Below are 15,650 nucleotides of genomic sequence, written 5' to 3'. Positions count from 1 at the left end.
CTGGGAAAAAAATCGCTGATCTGACAGTTTGAGATTGTAAGCTTTCGCTTAAATTAGTTTGATCAATCAGCGTTCGCTTTTTTAAGCATTCGATGATATAATATAGACCCATTCAGTCACATCATAAAGTTGTTTGAGATGTTTCTTAAAATGATGATAAATGACTTTAGCATTTTAGCCTTTCAAACGATATTACAAGAGTATTAAGTGCCTGAGAAGTTTATTTCACAAAGTCCAGTTATTCAGAGGTATTATGAGTTGGTCTAGTATCATTATTTGGAAAAGCCTCAAAGGTATAAATTCAGAAGCATGAAGGCATTGGACAAAGTTACACTTATTGCCATAAGTTTCTGGCATATGTGCATGTGTGTATGTTTGTGCTTATTTGCAAAACCCTTCACTGGTATGTGTTAGTATGACAGACAGATTTTGAAAGCCCCTACCACTTGTATTTGATCAGAATATTGCAGAAAATTGGAGAATATTTGACCAAGAGTACGATATTTTTATACAAGCAGCTTATGCAGATAGAGATGCACGCACCAGGGCATTCATTTTGCTAAACCTAGCTGGGTCAGAGGCCATAGAAAGAAAGAGAGTTCATTTGCGTATGCACCTGCAGTATATTAGGGAAAAGGTGAAAACTGTCATATTGTTGTGCGAGCTGAATCAAGGGAAGACCCCAAGTGTTTGAAGCACAAGTTCAGAGAAATGTGTAACCCCCAGACAAATATTACAGTAGAGAGGCATTTGTTTTACATGAGAGATAAGAAGCTAGGAGAAACATTGGTAGCTTATATAACTGACCTGAGAAACAGAGCTAAGACATGTTGGTTTGGTGACTTAAAAGATGAGCTGATAAAGGACAGGCTTGTGTCTGGTACAAACAGTGCTGCCGTGAGAAAGATTTTTCTTCATGACAGTGATTTAAAGATGAGCAAAGCCATAGAGATTTGTCAAATCCATGGCGTGACAGACAAACACATGGGTATGCTTGTGAGTGAGAAGACAAGGTTTCATTTGGCTCTAGAACAAATGTAGACAGTATGCAACACATGGCAAACAAAAGTAGGCCCAAGGACATGGTAGCTACAATGTTTCCAAGGAAGACACTCAGCTTTCCAGCAAATTCTAAAATGGGAGCAAGTTCCAGCTCAGTGCAGTACAAGCATGAAGCAACAAAACCCAAGTCTAACTTCATTGATAACTGTCGCAATTGTGGTGAAAATCATGAGTCTAAAAGAGAGAAGTGCTTAGCATTTGGTCAGTAATGTCACAAGTGTAAAAAATTGAACCACTTCCAAAATTTTGTAAATCGAGTAAGCCTCATATAGTTGTAAAAAAAAGTCACACAAAAAAGTAAGTTGATCAAGTAGAGTCGAACAATCAGCTTTCTATGTAAATGGTGTATCTGTGCTTGATGAAAGAGTTGATGCAGTGAATTTATTAACAAGGAGCAAAGTGTTTTGTACTGTGCAGATTAATGGAAAATCCACAGAGCTTAAAGTGGACACTGGTTCAAAGTGCAATGTTATATCAACAGGCACACTTGTTAAAGTGAGGACTAATGCACAACATAGCCAGTAGTGTGAGACTTGTTGCTTATGGAGGTGAAGAAATTCAGACTGAAGGTTCAATGATTTCATGATATTTTGCCAAGAACTGTTACAACTTGTTCTACAATAGTCAGAAGGCCAGTGCATCTTTACTGGGTCTCAAGGATAGTCTGAGAATGAATCTGCTTTATTTTACTAAAGAAGTTCATCATGTAAGTGCGTTTCCAAGTCCTAATTTTTCAGAAGCCATTTTCTCAGAATATGCTGATGTTTTTGATAACAAGTTAGGCAAACGTTCGGTCGTGTACTCCATGAAGTTAGACCGAGAGGTCATTCCAGTAGTCAGATCAACAAGAAGAGTTCTGATAGTTATGTAGGAAAAAGTTAAAGCTCAGCTGGATAAAATGGTGCGACAAGGTGTGATTTGTCCAGTCACAGAACCAACTGAATGGGTATCATCTATGTCAGCCACTCACAAAAAAGGCTCAGACAAAATCAGAATATGTATTGACCCAAGAGATTTGAACAAAGCATTGAAGAGACCACATCATCCAATGCATACAGCTGAAGAGGTTGCAGCTCTAATACCGAATGCCACTGTTTTCTCTGTCTTGGATTCAAATAGTTCATTTTGGCAAGTGATGCTTGATCGCAAATCTTCATTTCTAACTACTTTTGGTACCCTGTTTGGCAGATACAGATTTCTGAGGATGCCATTTGGAATAAATTTTCTCACGTTATCCTTGAGCCATAATAGTAGATGATTTACTGGTTGGAAACAGTGGTGAAGCAGAGCATGACAGAAACCTAAAGAAAGTTCTAGATAGAGCATGTAAGGTAAACTTGAACCAAAAATCCTCTGAGGTGTAAATTCAGATTTTCAGAAGTTACCTACATTGGTAATTTGTTCACAAGTACAGGCTTCAGACCAGACCCAACCAAGCAAACCGCTATTCCTAAAATGTCAGCACCAGATAATGTACAAGCTCTACAATGTTTTTTAGGCATGGTCAACTATTTAGGCAAGTTTATACTAGACTTCAGTGAGTTGACAGCACATTTAAGAGAGCTAACATGCAAAAATGTTGCATGGTCATGGTTGGAACAGCACCAGAAGAGATTTGAAAACCTTAAGCAGAAAACTGCCTCCCCACCTACATTAAGATACTATGACGTGAACAAACCAGTTACTCTTTCCTGTGATGCTTCAAAATGTGGTTTTGGTGCAGTCATACTACACGAGGGCAGACTGGTAGCCTATGCATCTAGAACACTTACCCAAACTGAGATGCAGTATGCTCAAATTAAGAAAGAACCTCTGGCTATAGTATTTTCATGTTCAAAGTTTCATGATTATATTTATGGTCAAGCTATTCAGGTTGAAACTGACCACCAACTTCTAGTTACTATTTTACAAATGCCTATGCATTCCGCTACAGTGAGATTACACAGAATGATGCTCACATTGCAAAACGTACAGTTTCAAAACGGTCTACACAAAAGACAAATTGCTTTATCTAGCCGATACCTTATCCAGATTACCCAGAAATACCACAGAACAGCTGATGCAGAGAATTTTTACTTTGGTCAGAAACTCAATCACTATATTAATGTTGGATGGCCGTCAAAGCAATCTAGTGTACCACCTGAAGTGTAAACCTACCTTCCTTACAGAGATGAATTGTTGATGGAAGATAGCATTATTTTCAAAGGTCCTAAAATTGTTGTTCCTGCTTCCTTATAACATGAGTATATCCAGATTTTGCATCATGGTCACCCGAGATCCACATCCACTAAGAGAAAAGCTAGAGAATTAGTATTTTGGCCTTCATTACTGAAAGACATTGATAAAGTACTTTCTTCTTGTTCAGTATGCAATAGTACTAGACCACATTTGCAAAGAGAACCACTTCAGCTAAGTCCAGGTCCTGTACTACCTTAGCCAAACATCGCAACTGATATCTTTGAGTGGAACAATCAACACTATTTGGTTTTGGTAGACTCTTATTCAAATTGGTTTGAGAGTGATCTGATACCTAACCTAACTTCCACTGCTGTTATTACTAAGTTGAAACATCATTTTTCAGTTCATGGTAGTCCACACAAAGTTTTTTCTGACAATGGTACTCAATTTACTAGCCAGTTGTTTCAGAGATTTGCGAGAGAATGGCACTTTGTACATGTCACTAGTAGTCCTAAATATCCGCAGTCAAATGGTCTAGCTGAACATGCAGTACAGAGTGCAAAGCAATTACTTGAAAGGTCAAAGTGTGACAATAACAATGTATTCTTGAATTTACTTAATCTCAGAAACATATCCCATGATGATATTCATGGCTCACCTCCTCAAAGCCTACTTTCCAGGCAAACTAGAACTACACTACCTATTAGTTCCAGACTTTTGAAGCCTAATCCTAAGAACAATAAAACCATCAAGGCTCAGTTATTTAAGAAGCGTAATATCCAGAAATCTAGTTACAACCAATCAAGCAGATTACTTCATCTGTTGAGGGAAGGAGAGACGGTAAGAATCTAGACATCGAAAGGTTTTGTTTGAATAGGACAGATTACAGGCATCTGTGCCAAACCAAGATCTTACCTGGTAAATTCTGAAAGTGCAATATAGGAGTAATCGTAGATATCTTCTTCCTGTACCAGAACCACCATCACTATCACAACATTGTTTCTGTGATGCAGACTTCAGACCAAAAAGTGAATCAGTCACTGTCTCCATACCAGAAAATGATCAGAACATTCCACAGGTCAAACATTTTGCAGAGACAGTTCCAGTTGCTAAATCACATTCACCATTCTATATCGCACGATATGAATAAGTATCAAAGCCTAGTGTGGATACGGGGCGACGTGGCCTTGATTGTATGCATTTGTGTATTTAGCATTGTATAATGTGGATACGGGGCGACGTGGCCTTGATTGTATGCATTTGTGTATTTAGCATTGTATAATGTGGATACGGGGCGACGTGGCCTTGATTGTATGCATTTGTGTATTTAGCATTGTATAATGTGGATACGGGGCAACGTCGCCTTGATTGTATGCATTTGTGTATTTAGCATTGTATAATGCATAACAAAGAATTACCTGCGATTTCTGCATACCAATAGACTCATAGCATCGTATGATCAATTTCTCAAAGAGGGAGAATGTAGATCGGAGTGCAAGTGATGTGCATTATATCTTTAAGAAGCATGTCAAGGCTTTACGTGCACATATAAAATCCCAGAGATATGCACTCTGTGTGGCCATTTTGTAAGAGCAGCCACAGTGATAGCATGCATGAACACAGTTGTTAGTGTGTATATAAGTTAAAGTCAGTAAACTTAAGTAATTATGTGTTTGTATAAAATAAAGCTGCTTGAACAGAACCCATGAAGACTCTTCTATTGTATCCAGAATGGGAGAGTGACACTTACTATAACAAATGCTTTCACACACTCTACAATACATCTATTCCCTTAGCTAACCATATCCAGCTAACAGTCACAGATGCAGATGCTATACAATGGTTCAAATCCTATTTAAATAACAGGCAACAGGCTGTATTATGGGAGAATAACCTGTCTTCCCATCTCCTAATTACCCTTGGCGTCCCTCAAGGCTCCATATTGGGTCCTCTCCTCTTTTCTATTTTTATTAACGACCTACACTCTGTATTACCTCAAGCTACCTGTATCCAATATGCAGATGATTCCACACTCATATGCTCAGCCTCTTCACTATCACAACTTCAGTCCCTAACACAAGATGTGTTTAGCACAGTAGAAAACTGGCTTCTTCACCATTGTCTCATCCTCAACCCAAACAAAACAAAAATGCTACTATTTACTCCCACACTCAGAGCCCCTCCATTGCATTTCACTGTTACATCTACCAATGGTACTATAATTACTCCTGATTCCACCACAAAACTACTTGGAGTACTAATCGATAACAACCTCACCTTTGAACCCCATATTAACAAAACTACTAGGAGTACCAATCGATGACAACCTCACCTTTGAACCCCATATTAACAACACTATAAAAACAGTAAACAAGAAACTAGTTTCCCTCTACAGGATCAAACCCTTTCTGACTCCACTAGCCAGGACCACTATTGCCCGTACCCACTTAATCTCAACCCTACTATATGCTTCCCCTATCTATACAAAACTATGCAAAAGCAATCTGAACAAGCTAGCCAGTTCCTACAATAATATTGCTAAATTTGCAACTGGTTCTACCTATAGAACCCATCATTGCAACAATCTTAATCAACTAGGATGGTTTGAATTGTCAAATCTTATTCTATTCAACCAACTAACTATTGCCCATAAGGTACTGCATCATCCTACAGATACTCCAATACTCACTAACTTAATCTCCCCCTACATTAACCTGAAGACCCTGCGCTCATCTAATAAATTACTAGTAAACACAAGTACAACCAACAATCTGGCTGGAGACTCTCTGTTCTCTAACACAGTGGGTAAAACCTGGAACTCCCTCCAAAATGACCTAACCTCCCTACCCTCAACTACCCTATTTAAAACCAAACTCAAACCATACCTTAAATCCCACTGGCTGTGCCCCTGTGCTAACCTAGACTAACTACCTCCCTTGTCACTAGACACTAATCTTCTCATCCACACAAACTCAATGATTTTTACTAACAATATAGTGTGTTTAACTCATTTAGTTTAATAGTGCTGTGTTTTACATACCTTATATATTGTTTTATGTATATCCATACCTAATTTGCAAGTATGATTGTGTTTTTTTTCCTTACTCATAAGCTAAAATGTAATGTACTATTATTACTTGCCAAATCATGGTAATGTACCTATGTATTTGTTATTCTATTCTGTAGTATGGAGCTTTTCTCCCTGGGCCTCCACTGAAAATGGACATAAATCCAGTTGGACCAGCCCGGTTAACAAATGTAAAATAAATAAATAAATAAATGCATTCCCATCCCCAACCCATACTCACCTCTGCAAATTCATCTTTCTGAAATTGATGTTCCCAGCACTCAACCAAACATGGATTCAGACCATACCGTTAAATCTGTTAGAGCAAGAAATATGGACAAAGCCATAAAAAATGGGGGAGACAAAGGGCCAAAAATAGGAATTTTTTTTTAATATTGCTCTAACAAACTTAGAAAGTTGATAGAATAACAGGTTTTGCATTAGTATGAATTTTTTGGAGGATATCGAAGTCTGAAACTCAAATGTCTGTCATTATTTTCTGTCCTCAATGTTAAATGATTTGGCAGTGATTTGCCAGAAAACCACAATTTTATGAGAAATGGACCAAAAATATGAAGTAAAAATCTGGGCATTATGCAAAAATCTGTACAGCTGAGAGGTATGACTCGGACAAATATACATTGTCATTCACATCCACACACTATTATTTGAACAAACTAACACTGAATGAAAGAACAGTAACTCCCTGCATGTGCACATGGACTTGTGACAGGTGCTGTGCTCCTATACCTCTTTTACTAATATTATCAACTAAACTCAGCACCATGGCATATAGGGATACAACTCATCCTAAAGCCCAGGTGACCCAGACCCAAGTAGCTGCTCTGGTGCTGGATGAGATAACTGTAGGTAGGGGGAAATGAAGTGGCTGTGTCCACTTGCCTCTTCTGGTACGTGGGGCATAGCTCTGGGAAGGTGTATACCACACAAATTCATTGGTAGATACTGGAGAACCTGAGGTGACAGCTGGTCCAGGAAGCAGGGTCATCAGCAAGCTTATGTCACTTCCACCCTGCTTATGTCACTTCTATCCTGCACACATTGTACACTCCTCTGAGAACATTGACTGGACATACATGGGAAAATGTAAGGGATTCAGGCAAAAATACATTGCAGAGATCATGGATAATGACACCACTCCCAGGGTACCCAGCTATCTCCCCTACGGGAATGAAAGGAAAGTAGGGTTGTCAGCCCTAGGGAAATAAACAGGCAAATATACTGGTCAGGAGGGACATTTGATGGTTAGACAAGGATCAGAGTAAAAAATAAATATTTGTGGTCACCACACAATGAGAAAAGGAGAAAACTCCAACAATAACCCAGTCAATGAAATTGCCTTTCATCAAAGTCGTTACCCATAATTTTGCTTCATGCCACAGCAGCGTAGCAAAGGTGAGGTGAAGGGGGCATGTGCCCCTGGTGAATTGTGTTAGATGGTGCAATTCTAAAGTGCCATTCCTGCATTCTTGTATTCTTTGTTGATACAGACGGCAACCTGTGAACTTTTTTTTGCTCATCCAGTGAAGAGCTGTGGCAAGGAGAGGGCATATGTCTGGGAGGGGACCTGTGCTTCAGACTGTTATTTTGCTCCTCTGTTTGAGCAAGGGTGTGAGGTTCTTGTTCAGGGTGCTAACTGAGCTGACCAAGCCGCTGTCTCGTGGTAGTCTAATGACTTGTTTAGTCTTCTGCACAAGTATATTCATGTATAAAAGATGTTCTTGTAGTTTCTCTGAAACATTTTTTTCACTTTGTTGTAACATTAATACATTGAGTCTATTAAAGTTATTTTTCCTTGTAATGTGAAAAATAAGTGAGTAGTACTTAAGTGTAATGTAAATATCTTTCTTTTTCAGATTAAAAAAGAAGATAAAGTGAAAAAAGTCACTTTGCCATATTCTGAACTCCTGCCTTGCCTGTGTATAGAGGTACAGCTTACATGTTATAGCTTATAAAACTGCATCCTATGTTTTGTAATCTGCAAAAAAGTATTAGAATGAATATTTGTATAGAATCTTTAAAAATGTCATGCAAAGCATTAAATTGATTTAAGAGGTAGTTAAAATAGCTATCAAATTATAAAACAACTTTACTAGCACAAACACTATTGCTGATTGATGAGAAATAGTTCAGTTCATTCCATACATGTCTATTTTGGCAAGTGCAGTTATTTTTTCCTGATTGCTACCTAAACCTAAACTAATAAAAAATAATTAGCTTTGATGCAGTGCTCATTCTGAACTCTGTGAGTATGTGTGAAAAAAAGAGAGTGTGTGTGTGTGTGTGTGTGTGTGTGTGTGTGTGTGTGTGTGTGTGTGTGTGTGTGTGTGTGTGTGTGTGTGTGTGTGTGTGTTTCATTGAGCAAGTGTAAGCTTGAGTGTTTGCCTTAGAAGATGTTGCAACACTGTAACATGACTTCATAGATAGGTGCAGAAGACCCAAAGGAAATCTGTACTGAGACAATGTACATTCCTGTCCAAGGGAGCACCCTCTACAGGGAGGGTCACAGGCATTATCCAGACCATGCTGAGAGGATCGACTGCTCTGTGAATGTGAACAGTAACTCATGACATGGGTTGACTCTAGACAAATACATCAGCTGTGAGAAAGTCCACATTGTAAGAGACTTCCCCAACACTAGATGCAAAGTGAAGGTGGTGGCACTACTTGTGCCTGACTGTGGCCTTCCCCTTTCATGGGGGTCATAATCACTGAAGACAGAGGTGGACCTTCCAAGGGAAATACTTCTGCCATGATGTCTGGCTGCAGAGGCACACCTGCTTCATGCAAACTCCCTGCATCATGTCCATGATATTGCACTTGTGTCTCATACACTAGCTGAGGTGATCATGTGATCATGTGCTACCCCTACCAGCTCAGCATGTACCGCAGTGGTGTCAGCCTCTCACAGTATTAAGGCCCTGTACATATTCGGGTTGCAACCATCAAGATAGCTGAGGTGATGGAAGGTACCCATGACATGCATGGCCACTGACACAACATCTATACATATCTCCCCTTACTCAGTGGTGGATGCAACAGGTGAGATGAAGTGTTCCTTAGGTGTTCCACAGCAGAAATACTCTCCTGTGTAGATCTATCTTTGTAAGTCTGTTTACTTGTGGTTTAACTGTACTTTTGATGTAGGTTCCACAGGCACCGAAGCTATGTCCAATAAGTGAGGCAGGAACATGGATGCCACATTTACTTAACACATGCACTCAGGTCAATCCACAACAAGTACAAGTATGATTCTGTCATTGTCCATCTGGGTGTGAATGACCTGAGACACATCTCCCTGGATTACATGAAAAGAGACATGGTGGAGCTCTCGGATTATGTGGCCCTGGCAGGTATGACCCTAGCCCTAATCAGCATCCTATCATCACCCAGAATGATACCACAGTACAAGCAGAAAATGATTGTGTAACAGTATCTATGAGCATTGTACCTATGAGGAAAAAAATACAGGCTTAGAAGAACAAGAAAGATAAATGATCTGCAAAGCATGGCATCCCAGGGTCAGTACAGTTTATTTTTCATGTATCTGACTGACAAAGATTACAGATGAGGGCAGGGTTTTTATATCGTTTTGAAAGATGTAGCCCTGCCTCTTTAGACATGCACTGTGTCCTAATAAGGTCATGCAGCTATTTTCAAATTGCTGTTACAACAAACTATTTTAAAAGTTGCTACTACAACAACATGTTTTCCTTTTCTGTAACAAATACAGACATTAGCATTTCTTGCCTCAGCTTGCTTTGTCATCATATGATCTTACTTCTTAATTGTCTAACATAACATTTCTAATGAGAAAGACTATTTATTATTGTTACAGCTGCAGTTAATATTTACATTATTATTACTGTAGAATGATTCAGAATTAATGAAAATTTGCAACTGACAAAGTAATACAAAGGCTTAATAAAAACTTCATATAAAATCTGCAGCTTTGCAGCATGTATATACAAAGCACAACATCTGCTCCTGTCATTCATTCTATAGACAACGTATGAAATAGAATAATATACATTTCCTTATTCTTTGATGTTTGTAGCATATGTGTTCATTTTACAGTGCATGTATTTTACATTCTGTTTATTCTTTACACATATAGTTTAGGAATGTTTTGATAGAAATAGAAAAGTACTGATTAATACATGTTTTACAACTTCTAATAGAAGAGCCATTCCCTGCTGTTAAAATACATCAGTGTGTGTCAGTGTGTAATGCTTGTGTGTGTCAGTTTGTTACCCTTGTGTGTGTCAGTGTGTGACCCTTGTTCCAGGCTGCTGTGACCTTTCCATTCTATTTTTTCCTAGCAAATAGCTGAGCTAACAAGTCTAAAAACCACTGCAAAGTCTTATAGCTGGTTTACATCTGTTGTCTGACATCTGATTATTAGAGGAATTATTTTCAATATAAATATTTATTTATATTAATAATTATGCCTTGATAAAGAGAGGAATTATTTATAAGCAGTATCTTATCTTGGCTGGATGCTTTTTTAGCTAGGCATTGTATTTCTATGCAGCTTTGCATTATTTGATGGCACTGGCATTCACATAAAAGACTGTTCATACATGTTGCTCAGGGAAGATTTCGTAATGCTAGTGACTCAAGATTTCTATAACAGATTGACTTCAACAATTGGCTAAGTTTCTGGTGTCATTCTAAGGGGATCCAGTATTTGTCTGCTTGGGATGACATGATTGACAGACCTCAATGCTTTGCCAGAGATGGCATGCATCTGTCACCCCTGGGTTTCTGGGTACTGGCTAAGGGTCTTGCCACCCCTATAGTGCCTTCTATAGGAGGTGTTGCAAAGACCAAATTACCACCATAACAGCTATAAATAAATGCATTCTGAGGGTTATGCTGCTCAATGCTAGAAGTTTAAATCTCAAGATGCACTCACTCGAAGCACTCCTCAAAATGGAGAACATTGATATTTGTCCTGTAACAGAGACCTGGTTTAAAGCAGCAGAAAGCACCCCTGCACTACCAGGCAATAACTCATTCCAGACCTTTCAGCCATAAAACATGGACCGAAGCTCCAAAGGCGGTGGTGTCTCCATATTCATAAAGGATATGCACACCTCCAGACTAGTAGCCCAGCATAACGCATCTGAGATACTCCAGGTACAACTAACATTGGGTAAGATGGCGATTAAGGTTGTAGCCTCTTATAGGTCCCCAACCATGTCCCAAGACTCTCATTCCACATTCCTAAGCACCCTGGAAACTATTCAGATCCAACCCAACACTCTCATACAAGGTGAGTTCAACTATCCCTCCATCAAGTGGGAAAACTACTCATGCACCAATGCACTGGCCCAACTCTTCCTGGAATTCATCAATTCCAATGCCCTGGACCGGCTCATTCTTGCCCCCACTAGAGTGAAGAAACATCCTTAACCTGGTTATTACTAACATGGGCAATCATTAATCTACACCAATTGTCAATTCCTCCCTGGTTAGATCTGACCACAAACTGATCACCATGTAAATCCACATCTCACCTACACCCCCCGCAAAGGTATCCACCATGAAAAACTTCTCCAAAGCTGACTTTGGACTCCTATAAACAGAGGTGGCTAACTTCATGGCACCCATGCCAATGGAAAATAGATGCATGACTGCCGAATCATATACCAATGTACTGTACACACACATACATAAATGCATAGAACAACCATACCCAACAGAACCAAGACACTCTCCTCCAAAAAAAGAAAGCCAATCTGGTAGTTTCCTGCCATCAATAAACTCTACAACAGAAGGAAGATGCTGTTGCAGAAAACAGTGAAGTCTCAAGACTGGAAAAATTCCCTTATTACCCTCAAAAAAAGTTGAAATCCCTCATCAAAACCTGCAAAGCCAGCTATGTAGGCAGAAATGTGGCAGACACTAAAAACAACCATAAAGCCTTCTATAGTTATATCAAGACTCTCCACGGCACTACCCAGATTTGCTCTGAGTTACTGCACAATGATAAACCCTATACTGAGCCAACAGATATTGCCAACATAATGGCAGACAGATTCAGTGCCAACTTCACCCCCCCAAAGGACCAATCTCAATATCGGAAGAATGCCAGACACCCAGTATTACTACAGCACAGGTGAAAGCTACATTGTCCAAGGCCAAGAATACAGCTTTCATGGGACCCGACAATATCCCTGGAATTACAAAGTGAACTGGAACCACATCTGTGTGCCTTGTTCACTCACAGCCTCACCTCAGGCTTTGTCCCTACTGAATGGCACACTGCTACAGTCATTCTTGTCCATAAAGGAGGAGTGACTACAGACCCTGGAAATTTATCATCCCATTAGCCTGATGAGTGGCTATGGAGCACTTCATCATGGACCTAATTAACAAGGATATAGAGAATCTCCAAACTCTAGATCCCACACAGTTTGATTTTGTGAAAGGTAGAACATGCCTGCTCAACTTATTTGACTTCTTTGAATCAGTTACCAGAGCTGTGGATGAGGGTAAGGCAGTTCATACACCCTATCTTGATCTGGCCAAGGTCTTTAATACCATTCCTCACTCAGGAATTATTGATAAACTCACCAAACTAGGCATCAACCCCTATATCATTAGGTGGGTTACAAATTGGCTTACAGATAGAACTCACAGTGTGAAAGTAGTGGACTCCAAGTCAGACTGCCGACCAGTCACAAGTGGAGTCCCACAGGGATCGGTCTTGGGTCATCTCTTGTTTGGCATCTATTTCTCAGAAGTACAGACCAACACAGAGGGTCTCTGGCTGACCAAGTTCACAGACGACTGCAAGCTGGGAGCCATTATTAACTCACCAAGTGATGCAGACATCCTACAGAAACGCCTCACTGAGACCAATGACTGGTGTTGAAACCATGGCCTTAAGCTTAATGCTAAAAAATGCGTCGTTATCCCCTTTGGGAAAAACTCAGTTCCCACTAATTACCACACCAATGGGAGCCCACTGAAGGCGTTATAAGAGATCTGGGGACACAGGTTGACAGCCACCTTTCCTTTGACCACTACATTGCCACCATGGTCAGAAAGTCCTTCTATGTGGCACACCTCATTACCAAGGGTTTTGTATCCTGGAAGAAAGAGGTCATCACTTCCCTCATTAGACCAATCATAGAGTATAATGCCCCATTTGGCATATACCTCACTAGACACCTGCAACCGCTTGAGAGGCCACAAAAGTACCTCATGAGGAGGATGGTAGGCCTTAAACATATGTCCTACATGGACAGACTCAAAAACCTCCAACTATTCTGTGTCTCATACTGCCTACTTAGAGGCGATCTGTGCTTGACTTACAAAGCCATGTCTGACCCAGCTCTGTTAGAAATGCTACATCTAAAGAAATCTGAATCCTTCCACACCACATGCTCCAGAGACCTCAACCTCACTACTACAATCAACAGAACATGCTGGAGGGACAGGTTCATAGACCAGAGACTGTCCATGCTTTGGAGTAGACTTTCCATATGTGTCAAGCAGAGTACCTCACTGGCCCTCTTCAAGAGAAATCTTGATGAGTGGATGGGAAATAGAAAGTTCAACACTGGGATAACTCCAGTGGCTGTACTTGATAGAGGCACTGGGAACTAACATTGGGTGGCACCACAGCGCCAGGGCACTTCTATGGGCTAGGCTTGTAAAGGCTCCAGGGACATTAGCCGAGTACACACCTATGAACCTATCACGCTATGAACCTATGAACCTGTGAAACCATGAACCTATGACTATGTCCAGCACTGACACCATGACCCCTGATTATTCTGGGCTTTAAATCCCTAATGGAAGAACCTAATAGCACAGCATCTTTGAATTTGCAAAGAAACAAATAATAGTGAATTAATAAAGATTAGCCAACAGACTAGTATGGTAAATTAATACCTAGCATTTCTTGTGCTGTTGATCTCTGCACCTGCAGCCCTGATGTTCCTGTGAAAAGAAGTGAGTATCCTTGTATAGTGTACTAGCCAGACATTTACCTACTATGACAGATACTTGTCAATGCAAGACATACCCACCTAGGGCATCTGCAATAGATAATCTGGGTGGTCAGCTGAGCTCTGCACCAAGATCCATGACTCAACTGTGGATGATAGAATTATATGCACCCCCATGCAGAGATGACAGGAATTCCTCCGTCTCCATTAAATGTGGTCACAATGGAGTCTCCAATGGCCAGAATGTTAGATTGTGTGGTGGCTTGTCTTATGGGCTTAGAAATACAGGTTCCATGTGTTGATATGGGTGTTGATTTGAAAAAGTGCATTTGGGACTACTGGAGGTATTTGTTATGTGTACTTCATCTAGGTGGTCTTTGGGGTTTAGGAAGGTTACATTTAAGTGTGTCAGCATATATGGGTCTATGTGTCTGCTTTGAGTTGTTTGTGATAGGTGCAGCGTGTTAACTACTGACAACCCTATTGACATTAGGAGTACTTTTATGTGAGAGTTTTGCCTATAGTGGCATTGTGTAAATACATCTGTCACATACTATATCAGTTTGTTTAAGAATTAACTGGTTGTCAGTAAACATGAGGTAATTTCTACACTGCTACACTCTTCTGTGGCTAAGGCAGTGCTACATTAGGGCACATGACTGTTAGAGGTGTAGCAATAATGGGAGAAGCAGTGCTACACTCTTCTGTGGCTAAGACAGCACTACATTAGGGCACATGACTGTTAGAGGTGTAGCACTAATGGGAGAAGCAGTGCTACACTCATCTGTGGCTAAGACAGCACTACATTAGGGCACATGACTGTTAGAGGTGTAGCAATAATGGGAGAAGCAGCACTACACTCATCTGTGGCTAAGACAGCACTACATTAGGGCACATGACTGTTAGAGGTGTAGCACTAATGGGAGAAGCAGTGCTACACTCATCTGTGGCTAAGACAGCACTACATTAGGGCACATGACTGTTAGAGGTGTAGCACTAATGGGAGAAGCAGTGCTACACTCATCTGTGGCTAAGGCAGCACTACATTAGGGCACATGACTGTTAGAGGTGTAGCACTAATGGGAGAAGAAGCACTACACTCATCTGTGGCTAAGACAGCACTACATTAGGGCACATGACTGTTAGAGGTGTAGCACTAATGGGAGAAGCAGTAAGGCAGTGCTACATTAGGGCACGTGACTGTTAGAGGTGTAGCACTAATGTGAGAAGCAGTGCTACACTCATCTGTGGCTAAGGCAGCACTACATTAGGGCACATGACTGTTAGAGGTGTAGCACTAATGGGAGAAGCAGTAAGGCAGTGCTACATTAGGGCACGTGACTGTCAGAGGCATAGCA

At 40.3% G+C, this 15,650-nt stretch overlaps 1 protein-coding gene across 1 annotated transcript in view; it reads left to right on the top strand.

The window, feature by feature from the left end:
* Positions 1–15,650, top strand: part of IL17REL (interleukin 17 receptor E like) — an 877,228-nt gene that overhangs the window by 314,379 nt on the left and 547,199 nt on the right. The window contains exon 8 of the mRNA XM_044088776.1: positions 8,185–8,256. Coding sequence (XP_043944711.1) covers positions 8,185–8,256 — 72 coding nt within the window. The remainder of the gene's footprint in view (positions 1–8,184; positions 8,257–15,650) is intronic.

The sequence above is a fragment of the Protopterus annectens genome, chromosome 11.part0 (assembly GCF_019279795.1).
Source record: "Protopterus annectens isolate FY-2018-M chromosome 11.part0, PAN1.0, whole genome shotgun sequence".
Lineage (NCBI taxonomy): Eukaryota > Metazoa > Chordata > Ceratodontiformes > Protopteridae > Protopterus > Protopterus annectens.
This window is presented reverse-complemented; position numbering and strand designations above follow the sequence as displayed.